This window comes from Astyanax mexicanus, chromosome 8 (assembly GCF_023375975.1).
Source record: "Astyanax mexicanus isolate ESR-SI-001 chromosome 8, AstMex3_surface, whole genome shotgun sequence".
Classification (NCBI taxonomy): Eukaryota; Metazoa; Chordata; class Actinopteri; order Characiformes; family Acestrorhamphidae; genus Astyanax; species Astyanax mexicanus.
Window position 1 is genome coordinate 5,753,052 of NC_064415.1, and position 16,540 is coordinate 5,769,591.

The 16,540-nt window shown below is 38.9% G+C and overlaps 1 protein-coding gene across 1 annotated transcript; it reads left to right on the forward strand.

Moving 5' to 3' along the window:
• The first annotated feature begins 808 nt into the window (after positions 1 to 808).
• Positions 809 to 14,951, forward strand: LOC103023752 (gastrula zinc finger protein XlCGF26.1-like). Its single transcript, XM_049482734.1, has 3 exons — positions 809 to 965; positions 2,476 to 3,795; positions 12,937 to 14,951. The coding sequence occupies exons 2-3, from the start codon at positions 2,479 to 2,481 to the stop codon at positions 13,618 to 13,620; spliced, it is 2,001 nt and encodes a 666-aa protein (XP_049338691.1). The 5' UTR covers positions 809 to 965; positions 2,476 to 2,478; the 3' UTR covers positions 13,621 to 14,951.
• Positions 14,952 to 16,540: the final 1,589 nt, after the last annotated feature.

Here is a 16,540-nt window from a genome sequence, read left to right on the forward strand (position 1 = left end):
TACTGTTTTATTTTATCTTTACCGTTTACTCTTAATAATCTTAGTAGTACTTTTATTTTATTTCTTTTTTATAAAGATCCTTATTTTAGCTTACCCTAATCAAACAAATACTTGATTTTAATTTTAATTTTATTATTTAAGTCCCTATAAGTTGTAAATGCTCGGCTGCACTGAAAAATAATATTTGATTAAAATTTGGACAATGCATACACTGCAAAAAAATCTATTGGCAAAAACTAGAGAAAATGTATGTACATTTTTTATTAATTTTATACATTTTAAGTATTTTTTTCTTTATTTGACTGCTTTACGTTTTTACCCGTCCACTTATAATTTTATTCTGAATTATTTTATTTCGTCTTAGTAACTTTTTTGTTTTGTTTATGAAGTTCATTATTGTAGCTTAACCTGTTCAAACAGTTTATTTTATTTTATTTTTTTTAAGTTGTAAATGCTCGGCTGCATTGAAAATGCTTTATTTATTTATTTGTTAATTGTTAATCTTTTGCATGTTTTTTATTTGACTTCTCTTCGTTTTTATCATGTTTGGATCATTCATGCTTTATTCTTTTTTAGTTTTTATTTTTATTGTTATTTTTTTACATGTTTTTGTAATTTTACTTCTTTTTTTATTTTCTCATTTGTAGAACACTTTGAATGAATGTTGCGTATGAAAGGTGCTATATAAATACATTTTCATTGCCCTAACTGTTTTCATGTATTTAATACTAATCAACAATGTAGAAAAAAATTAATTAAATAAAATAAAAAATATATGTTTTAAAGCTTTTGATTCAGTGTTGAATAGAGACTCCAGTCCGGGTGATGGCGCTGTTTCTGTAGTTCTGTAGTTCTGAGATCTCGGTGAGGTGGAGGAGTTAGATTGTATCCAGTCACTGTATCTGAAGCTGTTTGAGGATTTTTACTGTGCTGAAGATAAAAGAGGAGCTGCTCTGAAGCTGAAGGTAAGAGGAGTTTCTGATGTTTAGATTTAATGACTGTATTAGAGGAGCTGATTAATGTATAAGAAAGACTCTGCAGCTCTGGATTCAGTGTTATCTGACTGTACTGATGCAGTTCCTGTGTGGGAGATTGTGTTTATGTTTTGGTAGCAGATAAATAATAAGGAATTATCGGGGCTTTGGTGTTTTTTTGTACTTCAGCTTAAATGCTGGAGTGCATATACTGGATGCACAAATATGTAACAGTATAAGGTGAAACAACAGTGAAAGAGGTAGTTACAAAACAGACAAGCAGACAATGGGTATTGTAATATTTAGTATTGAGCAGGTATGTTGAAAGAAGAGAGAAAGTATTCACATAAAAAAGTGTTTTCTAATGCTTTTGCCATTTATTGTTTTTTTTTTTTTACTTTTATTGTTCTGTTTATGAAGCTCGTTATTTTAGCTTACCCCAATCAAATAGTTGATTTTAATTTTAACTTTATTATTAAAGTCCCTTTAAGTTGTAAATGCTCGGCTGCAATGAAAATGAGGTTTGTTTAAAATTTGGACAATGCATACACTGCATAAACTAGAGAAAATTGATATCTTATGCATAATTTTATTTGATTTTTTTTATTAAGTATTTATTTATTTTTTAGACTGCTTCAAATCTTAAAAAATAATAATAAAAAAAACAGGTGCTCTAGACTGATATTTATTATTTTTTTATGGTAATTGTAAGTCCTTCCAAATTATAATGTTCAGTGAGCAGATTGTTGTAGAAATTAAGATGAATGTTTGCAGATATATTTTGAGGTTGATAAATAAACAGAGACTGGGTTACAGTAGTACTGCGCGCTGCTTTAAAATTACTGTTTTAAAGCTACTTTTAAAATCATCACATACTATCACCAACAATTCTGACACAAAAAAACTCCATTGCATTTTAATTTTATTTAATTTATTTTCTTTTATATTTTCTTTCTTTTTTTTTTTTTTTAACATTTGAAATCTTAGTGTTTAAGCCCATAGGTGTACAACTGAGGCTAGCCGTTTATTTAAAAAATATGACATAAACTTAACATACATTATGGATCTGATGGAATGTGTTGTGTTTAAGCCCTTTATAAAACTTTTTTTTGGAAATTGGAAAATATATTCTAGTGAAAAATTCTGTATTAGTTCATTTGCAGTGTGAAAAGTACCTCCATTCATTACTCTGTAGGTAGAAGTATAGATACTGGGGCTTAAAATACTAAAATAATGTAGAAGTTGAAGTATCAATTTAAGCTTTTGACTCTTTAAGTAAAAGTGTTTAAAAAAGTACTGGATTCAAACTACTTAAAGTATAAAAGTAAAAGTAATGTGTACAGGTGTGATGGATCACAGCTAAAATAAAATAGGAGTAACAAGGCTGTTTTTATTAAAATGTAAGGAGTAGAAAGTTTAGATAATTGTGTGAAAATGTAAGAGTCTAAAACTTCTGTCTGAAAGTATGTTTTAAAAATTATGCACTTTTCTTTGTCTGCAGAGCATGGATGAACCTTTAGAAGAAAGAGATCAGGCTGCTGAAAACAGAAGAGACGGTGAGGACGTGGATACTGCCCATTCAAACACGCCTCAGGAAACGCCAACGAACACAGACGACAAGAAAACTCACACCTGTTCTGTGTGTTTAAAGAGCTTTAACAAACACAGTCATCTCCAGCGGCACCTGCGCTCTCACACAGGAGAGAAACCGTATTTTTGCTCAGAGTGTGGGAAGAGTTTTATAGAACTCAGTTTTCTTAAAACGCACCAGGTCGTTCACACAGGTGAGCAGCCGTATCACTGCTCGGAGTGTGGGAAGAGTTTTAATCATCAGAGGAATTTCCAGCGACACCAGCACTTCCACACGCAGGAGAAACCGCTTTCCTGCTCGGAATGTGGAAAGGGTTTTACCAGACAAGACGTCCTCAAGAGGCATCAGCGCATTCACACTGCGGAGAAGCCCTACAGCTGCTCGGAGTGCGGGAAGAGCTTTAATTATCTGTGTAATTTCCAGGTGCATCAGCGCGTTCACACCGGACAGAGGCCGTATTCCTGCTCAGTGTGCGGGAAAAGCTTTAACACTCAGAGTAATCTTCACGCTCACCAGCGTGTTCACACTGGAGAGAAACCGTATTACTGCTCAGAGTGCGGGAGGAGCTTTGCTAATAACTATAGTCTCCAAAACCACCAGCGCATTCACACAGGAGAGAAACCGTATCACTGTTCGGATTGTGGAAAGAGCTTTAGGGGCCAAAGTGGTCTTCAGAAGCACCAACGCATTCACACTGGAGAAAAACCGTATCACTGCTCAGAGTGTGGAAAGACCTTTAGGGAGCAGAGTGCTCTGCAAAAGCACCAGCGCATTCACACAGGAGAGAAACCGTACTCCTGCTCAGAGTGCGGCAAGAGTTTTACCAATTACTACAACCTTAAAGTCCACCAGCGCGTTCACACAGGCGAGAAACCGTATTGCTGCTCGGACTGCGGGAAGAGCTTCAACGAGCAGATAACTCTCCAGAAGCACCAGCGCATTCACACAGGAGAGAAGCCCTACCCCTGCACGGAGTGCGGCAAGAACTTCAGGGAGCAGAGTGCTCTCCAGATCCACCAGCGCATTCACACAGGAGAGAAACCGTATCACTGCACTGAGTGCGGGAAGAGCTTTAGGGAGCAGAGTACTCTCCAGAAGCACCATCGTGTTCACACAGGAGAGAAACCCTTTCACTGCTCACAGTGTGGGAAGAGTTTCAACCAACGCTGCAATCTCAAAAACCACCAGCGCATTCACTCCGGAGAGACGTTTATCTGCTCTAAATGTGGGGTAAACTTCAGACATTTGAAAACGTTTAATGCGCACACGTGCTCTCGGATGCCCAACGAAGTTGTTTAAACAGAAACTTTAGCCGTTTCTGATTCTGCTATTATGTCTGTATGCTTCTTTGTTCCAGACGATTCGGGAAACATCATCAGTCACAACCCACATACTGTTACTTTCAAGGGTTTACAGCCAGCCAAGCACAGTTGATATCCTGATGTGTTCTTGATGCTCCCTCCTTATCAGTATCCCACATCGCCCAACTCCCCTGTCAACAAATAGGGCCGCAATCTCCCTAACCACCACATAACTAAATAGCTCTGCAATCTCCCTCATCAACAGATTGCACCGCAATCTTCCTCCGTCAACAAATAGCAACACAATCCCTTCCTCCATCAACGAATAGCGCCGCAATCTCTCTAACCCCTGTCAACAAATAGTGTTGCGATCCCGCACCCCTGTCGACAAATAGCACCGCAATCTCCCACAGTCAACAAATAATGCCACAATCTCATCAACCACGACATCATCAAATAGCGCCGCAATCTCCCACCGTCAACAAATAGCGCCGCAATCTCCCCAACCACCACATCACCAAATAATTCCACAATTTCCCCCCATCAACAAATAGTGCCGCAGTCTCCCCCGTCAACATATAGTGCTGCAATCTCTCAAACCACCATATAATCAAATGCAATCTCTGCAATCTCCCCTGTCAACAAATAGTGCCAAAATCCCCCCAACCACATCACCAATTAGCTCCTCGATCTCCCCATCAACAAGTAGCGCTGCAATCTCCCCAACAATCACCAAATAGTGATCTCTTCCATCAACAAACAGCACCAAAATGTCCCAAACCACCACGTCACCAAATAGCTCCACGATCTCCTCCGCCATCAAATAGGGCCACAATTTCCCCAAACACTACATTAACTAATAGTGCCGCAATCTCCCTCTGTCAACAAATAGCGGCACCATCTCCCACCGTCAACAAATAGCACTGCAATCTCTCCCCCTTAACAAATAGTGCAGCGATCTCCCCAACCCCCCATATTTTATCCACTTCTGTAACACTTCTGTAGCTGTAAAGTATCATAGAGAATTGTGTTGTGATGTATCGAGTAATCACAGAATCAAACTATCGTGATAATATCGTGTCATGAGATGCACTGTGATTCCCACCACTAGTGTTCAGGGATGCATCAGGAGTTGACTTGTGAGGACTTGGTATAGTTCAATATCCTAGAATGCTTTTTGCACCGGTATTGGCCTAATAGCAGGGGAGAAAGCTAACACAGAATTTTTTTAAAAAGTTATTTTAGGTGAGACTGTAGCTATTTTGGCTTATTTGTTAAGAAAACTGAAATTTGTTTGTGATTTGGCTATTGTGTTCATCCTCATTTTAACATTAAGAATAATATAACAAGAATTTAAAGAAATGTATTATTTCGTATGTAATTAATGAACCAGTAATTATGCCTGTATGTGTGTGATTGTAAATTGGCATGTATATGTCTGTGGTTATTATTTTCATTTCGTGTCTTTAGTTCAGTATGAATTGAACATGTAACTTTTGTATTTTACTGCTATGTAAATATGGGAACACCTTTAACTGCTTTAATGTGTAGGAGATTTGATAACTTTTTTTTTTTTTTGGATTATGTGAAAGTCACTGTATTGTACGCCAAACCACCAGACAAAACAGAACTGCGTAACTAAAAGGGTTGTGTTTTTTTTATAATGCTTAAATCAATAAGTGTGCATGCAATTCTGAAACTAAGACAAACAATGTAATAAATAAACCCAGACATTTTGCATCATCTTAAGAGATGTGAAGGAATTTTACAGATATCAGCAATGTTATAGAATGTAAGAATAACAGCTTCAAAATCATCAGTAGTGGGTAGTATAACACTTCAATATTAGCTTACAGGGATGATATAGCAGACACTGGTGTGGTAGTGCACTCTTGCACTGTGCACGAACATTGACATAAATATATAATTATCTAAACACAATATGATCAGAGAAGATTAAAGTTATGTGAAATGAAAATGCTGTTTAATTTAACCAAATAATCCTAAAGTGTATGTATACATCCATGCATTTTAAAATGAGCAACTGCATTTTACATAAAACATACTACTGAAAGTTTTGTAGGTGAGGGGAAAAAGGTAAGTTTCTTGTTTTTTTTTGTTTTTTTTTTACATTTTACATTTACAGTACCAGTCAAAAGATGGACACACCTTATTTAATATTTTCTTTTTTCTCTACTTTGTTATTTAAAATTAAGCTTAGTCATAGACTATATTTTTCTTTCAATTTAAAGTCTGTATTTTAATTGCTGTGCAGTTCAAGACGGCCGTATAAAGTGTAGTTTTGCTGCTAAAAATATATTTGGGCCATTCCACTGATGTTTAAAAGCAAGTTCACAAATTCCTTTGATTTTCTCTCATGAAAGTCTTTATTTTTTACTGTAGTGATTTATTTGTACTATATTATCTATTAATATAGATAAATATTAATAATAAAAGATATCTCAGATAGAGTTTAGAGGTCTTGCTTCACTCTCCAGCTCTGTAGGTGGTGGTAATGCACCTGTAGTTGGTCTACCGACCTCCATAATCTGTAAAGAAGAAGAAGAAGCACCTCAGCAAGAGGCGTTTTACTTGGTTTAGGTAAAAGAAGAGGAGCTGCAGTGCTACAGGTAAAAACTGTATATCAGATATGTTTACTCTGTTCAGTACCAGGCTGGGTTATATTTAATCCTGTGTAGATTCTGTGGAGAGTTATTAGCAGTGCAAGCTGATGGAAGATCTTGTGCCTGAGGTTTTTTATTGGTGTTTTAGTAGCAGATAAATGTTTCCAGACGTTAGATTTTCTCAAAACACCCGAAATTTCCGCTCCTCCGAGGATATTTAACTACTGACAACAGCAGGAATCACTGCAGCAGCAGCAGCAGCAGCAGCGCTGAAGCTCCTCAGGGACCGTCTGTAAAGAACGGACTCCGATTAAAAACGTAAAAAATAGTCACAGCGCTAAGAGGAGCCTTTTCTTGTAAGATAAAAAATTAAAGTCATAAAAAAGAGAAGGAATTAAATAGAAACCATTGACTGAGATTATGAATTTACTAAAATTAAATGGAAATGGAAAATTTAATTGGCTTTTCTTTTTACTTTTCTACTATTTCCCCTTCTTTACTAACTTTACTTTTGGATATTAAGTTGAGGCAGTGGACCATTTAATATAGTGTGCTGTGTGTTGGTGGTGTTGGTTATTTGTTATTGTTGGTTGGTTGGTTGTTGTATTGTTTATTTAGGGGTGGTTATTGTTCGTTTGTGTTGGATGTTGTATTGGTTAGTTGGGAGGTGGTTGTTGGTTATTGTTGGGTGGTTGTTGTGTTGATTTGTTGGGGGTGGTTGTTGTGTTGGTTATTGTTGGAGGTGGTTGTTGTGTTGGTTATTGTTGGAGGTGGTTGTTGTGTTGGTTGTTGTTGGAGGTGGTTGTTGTGTTGGTTATTGTTGGTTTGGTTGTTGTGTTGCTTTGTTGGGGGTGGTTGTTGTGTTGGTTATTGTTGGAGGTGGTTGTTGTGTTGGTTATTGTTGGAGGTGGTTGTTGTGTTGGTTATTGTTGGTTGGTTGGTTGTTGTGTTGCTTTGTTGGGGGTGGCTGTTGTGTTGGTTATTGTTGGTTGGTTGTTGTGTTGGTTATTGTTGGTTGGTTGTTGTGTTGGTTATTGTTGGAGGTGGTTGTTGTGTTGGTTATTGTTGGAGGTGGTTGTTGTGTTGGTTATTGTTGGTTGGTTGGTTGTTGTGTTGCTTTGTTGAGGGTGCTTGTTGTGTTGGTTATTGTTGGAGGTGGTTGTTGTGTTGGTTATTGTTGGAGGTGGTTGTTGTGTTGGTTATTGTTGGAGGTGGTTGTTGTGTTGGTTATTGTTGGTTGGTTGGTTGTTGTGTTGGTTATTGTTGGTTGGTTGGTTGTTGTGTTGCTTTGTTGGGGTGGTTGTTGTGTTGGTTGTTGTTGGAGGTGGTTGTTGTGTTGGTTATTGTTGGTTTGGTTGTTGTGTTGCTTTGTTGGAGGTGGTTGTTGTGTTGGTTATTGTTGGAGGTGGTTGTTGTGTTGGTTATTGTTGGTTGGTTGGTTGTTGTGTTGCTTTGTTGGGGGTGTTTGTTGTGTTGGTTATTGTTGGTTGGTTGTTGTGTTGGTTATTGTTGGTTGGTTGTTGTGTTGGTTATTGTTGGTTGGTTGTTGTGTTGGTTATTGTTGGGTGGTTGTTGTGTTGGTTATTGTTGGGTGGAGCTGATAGTGGACATGAGAAAGGGGAGGAGACCTCATCAGCCACTGTTCATCCGGGAACTTGAAGTGGAGAGAGTGAGCAGCTTCAAATACCTGGGCGTCCACATCAGTCAGGACCTCACATGGACAATAAACACAACGCAGCTGGTCAAAAAGGCTCAACAGCGGCTGTACTTTCTGAGGAGACTGAGGAAGTTTGGGATGTCTCCCAAGATCCTCAACAACTTCTACAGCTGTGTGATCGAGAGCCTCCTGACCAGCTGCATCACCGTGTGGTACGGCAGCACGACTGTGGCAGAGCGCAAACGTCTGCAGAGAGTGGTGAAGACTGCCGAGAAGATCATCAGGACTCCACTGCCCTCCCTGCAGAGCATCTACCACCACAGAGTCCACAGGAGAGCTGCATCCATCCTTAAAGACTCCACCCATCCCCAGCATGGACTGTTCACACTTCTGCCCTCAGGCCGGAGGTACAGAAGTGTAAAATGCAAGACCACCAGGTTAAAGAACAGTTTCTTCCCCACGGCCATCAGACTCTTGAACACACCTAAGGAATGACCCTGCCTTCAGACTCTAAACACACCTCAGGTATAACCCTGGGATCAGACTCTTGAACACAACTCAGGAATAACCCTGCACTTTACTTCAACATGTTTACATTGCAGCCGTCACTTTACTGTTAATCTTTTTTTAATATATATAGTTAATGTCCATAACTGCATTATTTCGCACTTGCACTTTTTTTTATACATTTCTTTGCTTAAGTAACTTTTATTTTTTTTATGTCTTTGACAGTTAGTTTAATATTTATAACCTTATTGTATTGTTTTTGCACTTTTTCTATCTTCTATTTGGCATTCTTGGCGAAGGGCAAAGAAAGAATTTCATTGTACACTGAAACCTGTTTCTGTACTGTACATATGACAATAAACTCTTTGAATCTTGAATCTTGAATCTTGAATCGTGGTTGTTGTGTTGGTTATTGTTGGGTGGTTGTTGTGTTGGTTATTGTTGATTGGTTGGTTGTTGTGTTGGTTATTGTTGGGTGGTTGTTGTGTTGGTTATTGTTGGTTGGTTGTTGTGTTGGTTTGTTGGGGGTGGTTGTTGTGTTGGTTATTGTTGGTTGATTGTTGTGTTGCTTTGTTGGAGGTGGTTGTTGTGTTGGTTATTGTTGGTTTGGTTGTTGTGTTGGTTTGTTGGGGGTTGGTTGTTGTTGTGTTGGTTTGTTGGGGGGTGGTTGTTGTGTTGGTTATTGTTGGGTGGTTGTTGTGTTGGTTTGTTGGGGGTGGTTGTTGTGTTGGTTATTGTTGGTTGATTGTTGTGTTGCTTTGTTGGAGGTGGTTGTTGTGTTGGTTATTGTTGGTTTGGTTGTTGTGTTGATTTGTTGGAGGTGGTTGTTGTGTTGGTTATTGTTGTTTATTGTTGGTTGATTGTTGTGTTGCTTTGTTGGAGGTGGTTGTTGTGTTGGTTATTGTTGGTTTGGTTGTTGTGTTAGTTTGTTGGGGGTTGGTTGTTGTTGTTTTGGTTTGTTTGGTGGATGGTTGTGGATGGGTATTGTTGGCTGGTTGTTATTGGTTATTGTTGGTTGATTGTTGTGTTGCTTTGTTGGAGGTGGTTGTTGTGTTGGTTATTGTTGGTTGATTGTTGTGTTGCTTTGTTGGAGGTGGTTGTTGTGTTGGTTATTGTTGGTTTGGTTGTTGTGTTGATTTGTTGGAGGTGGTTTTTGTGTTGGTTATTGTTGGTTGATTGTTGTGTTGATTTGTTGGTTGGTTGTTGTGTTGGTTATTGTTGGTTGGTTGGTTATTGTTGGTTGGTTGGTTGTTGTGTTGCTTTGTTGGGGAGGTTGTTGTGTTGGTTATTGTTGGAGGTGGTTGTTGTGTTGGTTATTGTTGGTTGGTTGTTGTGTTGGTTATTGTTGGTTGGTTGTTGTGTTGGTTATTGTTGGTTGGTTGTTGTGTTGGTTATTGTTGGGTGGTTGTTGTGTTGGTTATTGTTGGGTGGTTGTTGTGTTGGTTATTGTTGGGTGGTTGTTGTGTTGGTTATTGTTGATTGGTTGGTTGTTGTGTTGGTTATTGTTGATTGGTTGGTTGTTGTGTTGGTTATTGTTGGGTGGTTGTTGTGTTGGTTATTGTTGGTTGGTTGTTGTGTTGGTTATTGTTGGGTGGTTGTTGTGTTGGTTATTGTTGGGTGGTTGTTGTGTTGGTTATTGTTGGGTGGTTGTTGTGTTGGTTATTGTTGGGTGGTTGTTGTGTTGGTTATTGTTGGGTGGTTGTTGTGTTGGTTATTGTTGATTGGTTGGTTGTTGTGTTGGTTATTGTTGGGTGGTTGTTGTGTTGGTTATTGTTGGTTGGTTGTTGTGTTGCTTTGTTGGGGGTGGTTGTTGTGTTGGTTATTGTTGGTTGGTTGTTGTGTTGGTTATTGTTGGTTGGTTGTTGTGTTGGTTATTGTTGGGTGGTTGTTGTGTTGGTTATTGTTGGGTGGTTGTTGTGTTGGTTATTGTTGGGTGGTTGTTGTGTTGGTTATTGTTGGGTGGTTGTTGTGTTGGTTATTGTTGATTGGTTGGTTGTTGTGTTGGTTATTGTTGGGTGGTTGTTGTGTTGGTTATTGTTGGTTGGTTGTTGTGTTGGTTTGTTGGGGGTGGTTGTTGTGTTGGTTATTGTTGGTTGATTGTTGTGTTGCTTTGTTGGAGGTGGTTGTTGTGTTGGTTATTGTTGGTTTGGTTGTTGTGTTGGTTTGTTGGGGGTTGGTTGTTGTTGTGTTGGTTTGTTGGGGGGTGGTTGTTGTGTTGGTTATTGTTGGGTGGTTGTTGTGTTGGTTTGTTGGGGGTGGTTGTTGTGTTGGTTATTGTTGGTTGATTGTTGTGTTGCTTTGTTGGAGGTGGTTGTTGTGTTGGTTATTGTTGGTTTGGTTGTTGTGTTGATTTGTTGGAGGTGGTTGTTGTGTTGGTTATTGTTGGTTATTGTTGGTTGATTGTTGTGTTGCTTTGTTGGAGGTGGTTGTTGTGTTGGTTATTGTTGGTTTGGTTGTTGTGTTAGTTTGTTGGGGGTTGGTTGTTGTTGTTTTGGTTTGTTGGGGGATGGTTGTGGATGGGTATTGTTGGCTGGTTGTTATTGGCTATTGTTGGTTGATTGTTGTGTTGCTTTGTTGGAGGTGGTTGTTGTGTTGGTTATTGTTGGTTGATTGTTGTGTTGCTTTGTTGGAGGTGGTTGTTGTGTTGGTTATTGTTGGTTGATTGTTGTGTTGGTTATTGTTGGTTTGGTTGTTGTGTTAGTTTGTTGGGGGGTGGTTGTTGCTGTTTTGGTTTGTTGGGGGATGGTTGTTGATGGGTATTGTTGGTTGATTGTTGTGTTGGTTTGTTGGGGTGGTTGTTGTGTTGGTTTGTTGGGGGGTGTTTGTTGTGTTGGTTTGTTGGGGGTGGTTGTTGTGTTGGTTATTGTTGGTTTGGTTGTTGTGTTGATTTGTTGGAGGTGGTTTTTGTGTTGGTTATTGTTGGTTGATTGTTGTGTTGCTTTGTTGGAGGTGGTTGTTGTGTTGGTTATTGTTGGTTGATTGTTGTGTTGGTTATTGTTGGTTTGGTTGTTGTGTTGGGGGGTGGTTGTTGCTGTTTTGGTTTGTTGGGGGATGGTTGTTGATGGGTATTGTTGGTTGATTGTTGTGTTGGTTTGTTGGGGTGGTTGTTGTGTTGGTTTGTTGGGGGGTGTTTGTTGTGTTGGTTTGTTGGGGGTGGTTGTTGTGTTGGTTATTGTTGGTTGGTTGTTGTATTGGTTAGTTGGGAGGTGGTTGTTGGTTATTGTTGGTTGGTTGATTGTTGTGTTGCTTTGTTGGGGTGGTTGTTGTGTTGGTTATTGTTGGGTGGTGGTTGTGTTGGTTATTGTTGGTTGGTTTTTGTGTTGGTTTGTTGGGGGGTGGTTGTTGTGTTGGTTTGTTGGGAGGTGGTTGTTGTGTTGATTTGTTGGGGTGGTTGTTGTTGTTTTGGTTTGTTGGGGGATGGTTGTTGATTGGTATTGTTGGCTGGTGGTTGTTGGTTATTGTTGGTTGATTGTTGTGTTGGTTTGTTGGGGGATGGTTGTTGATTGGTATTGTTGGCTGGTGGTTGTTGGTTATTGTTGGTTGATTGTTGTGTTGGTTTTTTGGGGGATGGTTGTTGATGGGTATTGTTGGCTGGTGGTTGTTGGTTATTGTTGGTTGATTGTTGTGTTGGTTTGTTGGGGGATGGTTGTTGATGGGTTTGTTGGCTGGTTGTTGTGTTAGTTAGTTGGGAGGGGCGTGTTTGTTGGTTGGTTTTGTTGGTTTACTGGGCGGTGGATGTTGTTTTGGTTTGTTGGGGGATTGTGATTGTGTGGATTGGTTGTCGTGTTGGTTGTTTGATTGATTAGTTGTTGTAATGGTGGTTGTTGGTTATCTTTGGTTGATTGTTGTGTTGGTTTGTTGGGGGATGGTTGTTGATGGGTATTGTTGGCTGGTTGTTGTGTTAGTTAGTTGGGAGGGGCGTGTTTGTTGGTTGGTTTTGTTGGTTTACTGGGCGGTGGATGTTGTTTTGGTTTGTTGGGGGATTGTGGTTGTGTGGGTTGGTTGTTGTGTTGGTTGTTTGATTGATTAGTTGTTGTAATGGTGGTTGTTGGTGTTGTTGTCTGTTGGGTGAATTATAATAATAATATTTTCTCTTTCAGAAATTCAGCTGTCTTCAGAGCTGAGGGGTACCTTTTAGTAACCACACCAAGAAGATGATCTCCGACTGCTAAAACCAAACTGAAGAGACTGATGAGACTGTGAGAATATGGAATCTGTACAGAGCTGCAGTACTCCCCCATCAAACACATCTCAAGAAACTCATACAACAAATGCAGATAAGCAGAAAGCCTATATCTGTTCTGTGTGCTGTAAGAGCTTTATTAAACAGAGTCATCTCCAGCGACACCAGCGCATTCACACAGGAGAGAAACCGTATCTCTGCTCTGAGTGCGGCAAAAGTTTTACTCAACATAACAATCTCAAAAAGCACCAGCGCATTCACACCGGAGAGAAACCGTACTGCTGCTCGGACTGCGGGACCAGTTTTACCACGTACAGCACGTTCCGAAACCACCGGCGCATTCACACCGGAGAGAAACCGTATCACTGCTCAGACTGTGGGAAGAGTTTCAGAGAGCAGAGTACTCTGCAGAAGCACCAGCGCATTCACACAGAGGAGAAACCGTACCACTGCCCGGAGTGTGTGAAGAGCTTTATTCAGTTAAATAACCTCACAAAGCACCTGCGCATTCACACGGGCGATAAACCGTATCACTGCCCGGAGTGCGGGAAGAGCTTTAGCGAGCAGGGAACTCTCCAGAGCCACCTACGGGTTCACACGGGAGAGAAACCGTACGGCTGCTCAGACTGTGGGAAGAGTTTCACGTGGCAGAGTGCCCTCCAGAAGCACCAGCGCATTCACACAGGAGAGAAATATTTCTGCTCTGAATGTGGGAAAAACTTCAGACACTTAAGATCTTTCAATGCACACACATGCTGTAACACTTCTGATGAGTTTGTGTAGAAAAAAAATGTTAGATTCATCTTCATTTTAGCATTGTAAGCATTGTTTTACTGGTTCACTGTTCCAGACAGCTTCCTCTTACAGCGTCCACAGTTAATCCTGTTGGATGTGGTTGGTCCTTCTTGGTGGTATGCTGACATTACCCTGGATACCGTGGCTCTTGATGCATCACAAAGACTTGCTGTCTTGGTCACAGATGCTCCAGCAAGACGTGCACCAACAATTTGTCCTCTTTTGAACTCTGGTATGTCACCCATAATGTTGTGAGCATTGCAATATTTAGAGCAGAACTGTGCTCTTACCCTGCTAATTGAACCTTCACACTCTGCTCTTACTGGTGCAATGTGCAATTAATGAAGATTGAACACCAGGCTGCTCCAAATTAACCATGAAACCTCCCACACTAAAATCACAGGTGTTTCAGTTTCATTGTCCAAGAGTAACACTCAACAATAAGGATACACCACCCTCCATAATTATTACCAGGCTCCCCTGGTTAAGAAGTGTTCTTTGGCTTTTAATAAATTATTATTATTATTATTATTATTATTATTATTATTTTATATATAATATAGGACGACAATGAAAAATCTAAGCTTCTAAAGTGAAAAATCTAAGCTATAGCTTAAGTGCATTTATTTGGTGGGAGAAAAAAAAAATCACACTACTTTTTTATTGGGTTGAGGTCTGGGGACTGAGATGGCCATGAAAAGAGCTTGTTTTTGTGCCTTGTAAACCATTTTCAAATAGATTTGGCCACATGTTCAGGGTCATTGTCTTGCTGGAAGACCCAGTGATGACCCATCTTTAGCTTTCAGATAGAGGCCACCATATTCTGATTCAAAATTTCCTGATATTTCAAAAAGAGTTCATGATCCCATGTTTCTTTACAAGGTTCCCAGATCCTTTAGAGGAGAAACAGGCCCACAGCATCACCAATCCTGCCCCGTGCTGAACAGTTGGTATTTGGATTTAAGAGTGAATAAGAGAAGTAGACCACTGTGCAAAGTCATATTAATACCCTACAGAAACAGGAAGTGATTAATTACTAAGTAAAGGTTCCCAGTTACTTGGATCCACTTTATAAACTACAGTAAAAAGGACAAAAATGGTTCAAATACATTTATTTCAAATGTCAATAATTGCCAGGGTGAGTTTATGCTTCTTTAATAAAAATTAAGTTTACTTTAAGGCTTTTCGCACATTTTAACTTTGGGTGCCAGTTATTAAGGAGGGCGCTGTTCGTAAAGGTACAGTAAGTAGCGTTTTCTTTAAACTGCCTGTATAATAAATGCCAAATACCAAAATAAACCATTTTGAAACAATCTAAATGACTGAATATTGGAATATTGTGAAGGTACAGTGCAATTTATAAGGTGTGAAATAGGGGTGGGCGATATGGCTCTAAAATAATATCACGGTTATTCAGGGTATTTTTGCGATAACGATATACTTGGCGATATAGGAAAACTAAAATAATTTCAGGAATATAGTATAATAGTATACCAGTATAATCATAATGTGGCAAAATAAATAATACAGCATAAAATAATATAATGCAGCAAATAATATTGCAGAATATTTAGTGCATGCATATAAAGTGCAAACTAAAACAATTATACAATAAATACACCTAAAGCTTCACAGTAAATAATAGACTACTTTTAAGAGAGAACAGCCCTATTATCATGATATGGATTTTTAATATCATGATATTTCTGTCACGATATATTGTACACGATATAATATTGCCCACCCCTACTGTGAAATGCCTTAAAATCATAACAAGCAATAGTGTCTGCAGCACAACAGTAAAAAAACAAACAAAACATACCTATAGGAAAGTACTATAAGGTACCTAAAACTACTTTTAAAAGTAGTAAAACATTAAAAAAAAGTTTGAACATGTATTTTTTTTATGAAAAACGAGTGAATTATCCTAATTGAACCATTACCTGTTAGAGGTAAGGAACAGCATTGCTCTAAATATTGATAGAGTAATTAGTAATGGAAGTTTTTGGGGGTTTTAAAGATGCACCACTTTAAATTAACCCCAAAACACCATGAACATAATAGGAGGATTAAAAACGTTTATGATTTTTATATTTACTCAGGTTATATTTGATATTTGATGATGTAAAAAAGTTTGTTTGATAATCAGAAAATTGCAAGTATGACAAAGGATAATCTAAAAAATCTTATCTCTATCTCAGGGGTGTCCAAACGTTTTTTGTTGGGGGCCAGAAGGAGAAATATATTTGAAGTCACGGGCCACAGACTCTGTAATAAAACAAATAATGAAATATACCACTTTATAATACATTTTCCTGATTATTTCATTTACACACCATTTTACTTGACTTACTATCTTTATCTTTCTTTGACAGTGTTGTGTAAACTAAGATTTTTTCAAATTGATATTTCATTTCATGATGTCTCTTAATATTAAACTCCTTAATTACGGCAACTTTTAGACTCATTTGCCCTTTTTCGGGGCTAAAACTGTGCACTCTCTCCGCTTTTAGACTCTTTGGCCCGTTTTTCTGCGCTAGAAATGCGCACTCTCTCCGCTTTTAGACACTTTTGCCCCGTTTTTCTGCGCTAGAAATGCGCACTCTCTCCGCTTTTAGACTCTTTGGCCCGTTTTTCTGCGCTAGAAATGCGCACTCTCTCCGCTTTTAGACTCTTTGGCCCGTTTTTCTGCGCTAGAAATGCGCACTCTCTCCGCTTTTAGACTCTTTGGCCCGTTTTTCTGCGCTAGAAATGCGCACTCTCTCCGCTTTTAGACTCTTTGGCTCGTTTCTGACACCTAGTTCAAACTTTGAATCTCACATTATAAAAATCTGCTTAACAGCGGGCCAACTTTCATTCTATTTTTAAAATACCTCGCGGGCCGCTCCAAAAAAGGAAACAGGCCGCA

Coding starts and splice junctions, on each gene's coding strand:
- LOC103023752 (XM_049482734.1), top strand. CDS start 2,479: ATGGATGAACCTTTAGAAGAAAGAGATCAGGCTGCTGAAAACAGAAGA. Junction 3,796..12,936: donor TTATCTGCTCTAAATGTGGG/GTAAACTTCAGA, acceptor AATGCAGATAAG/CAGAAAGCCTATATCTGTTC.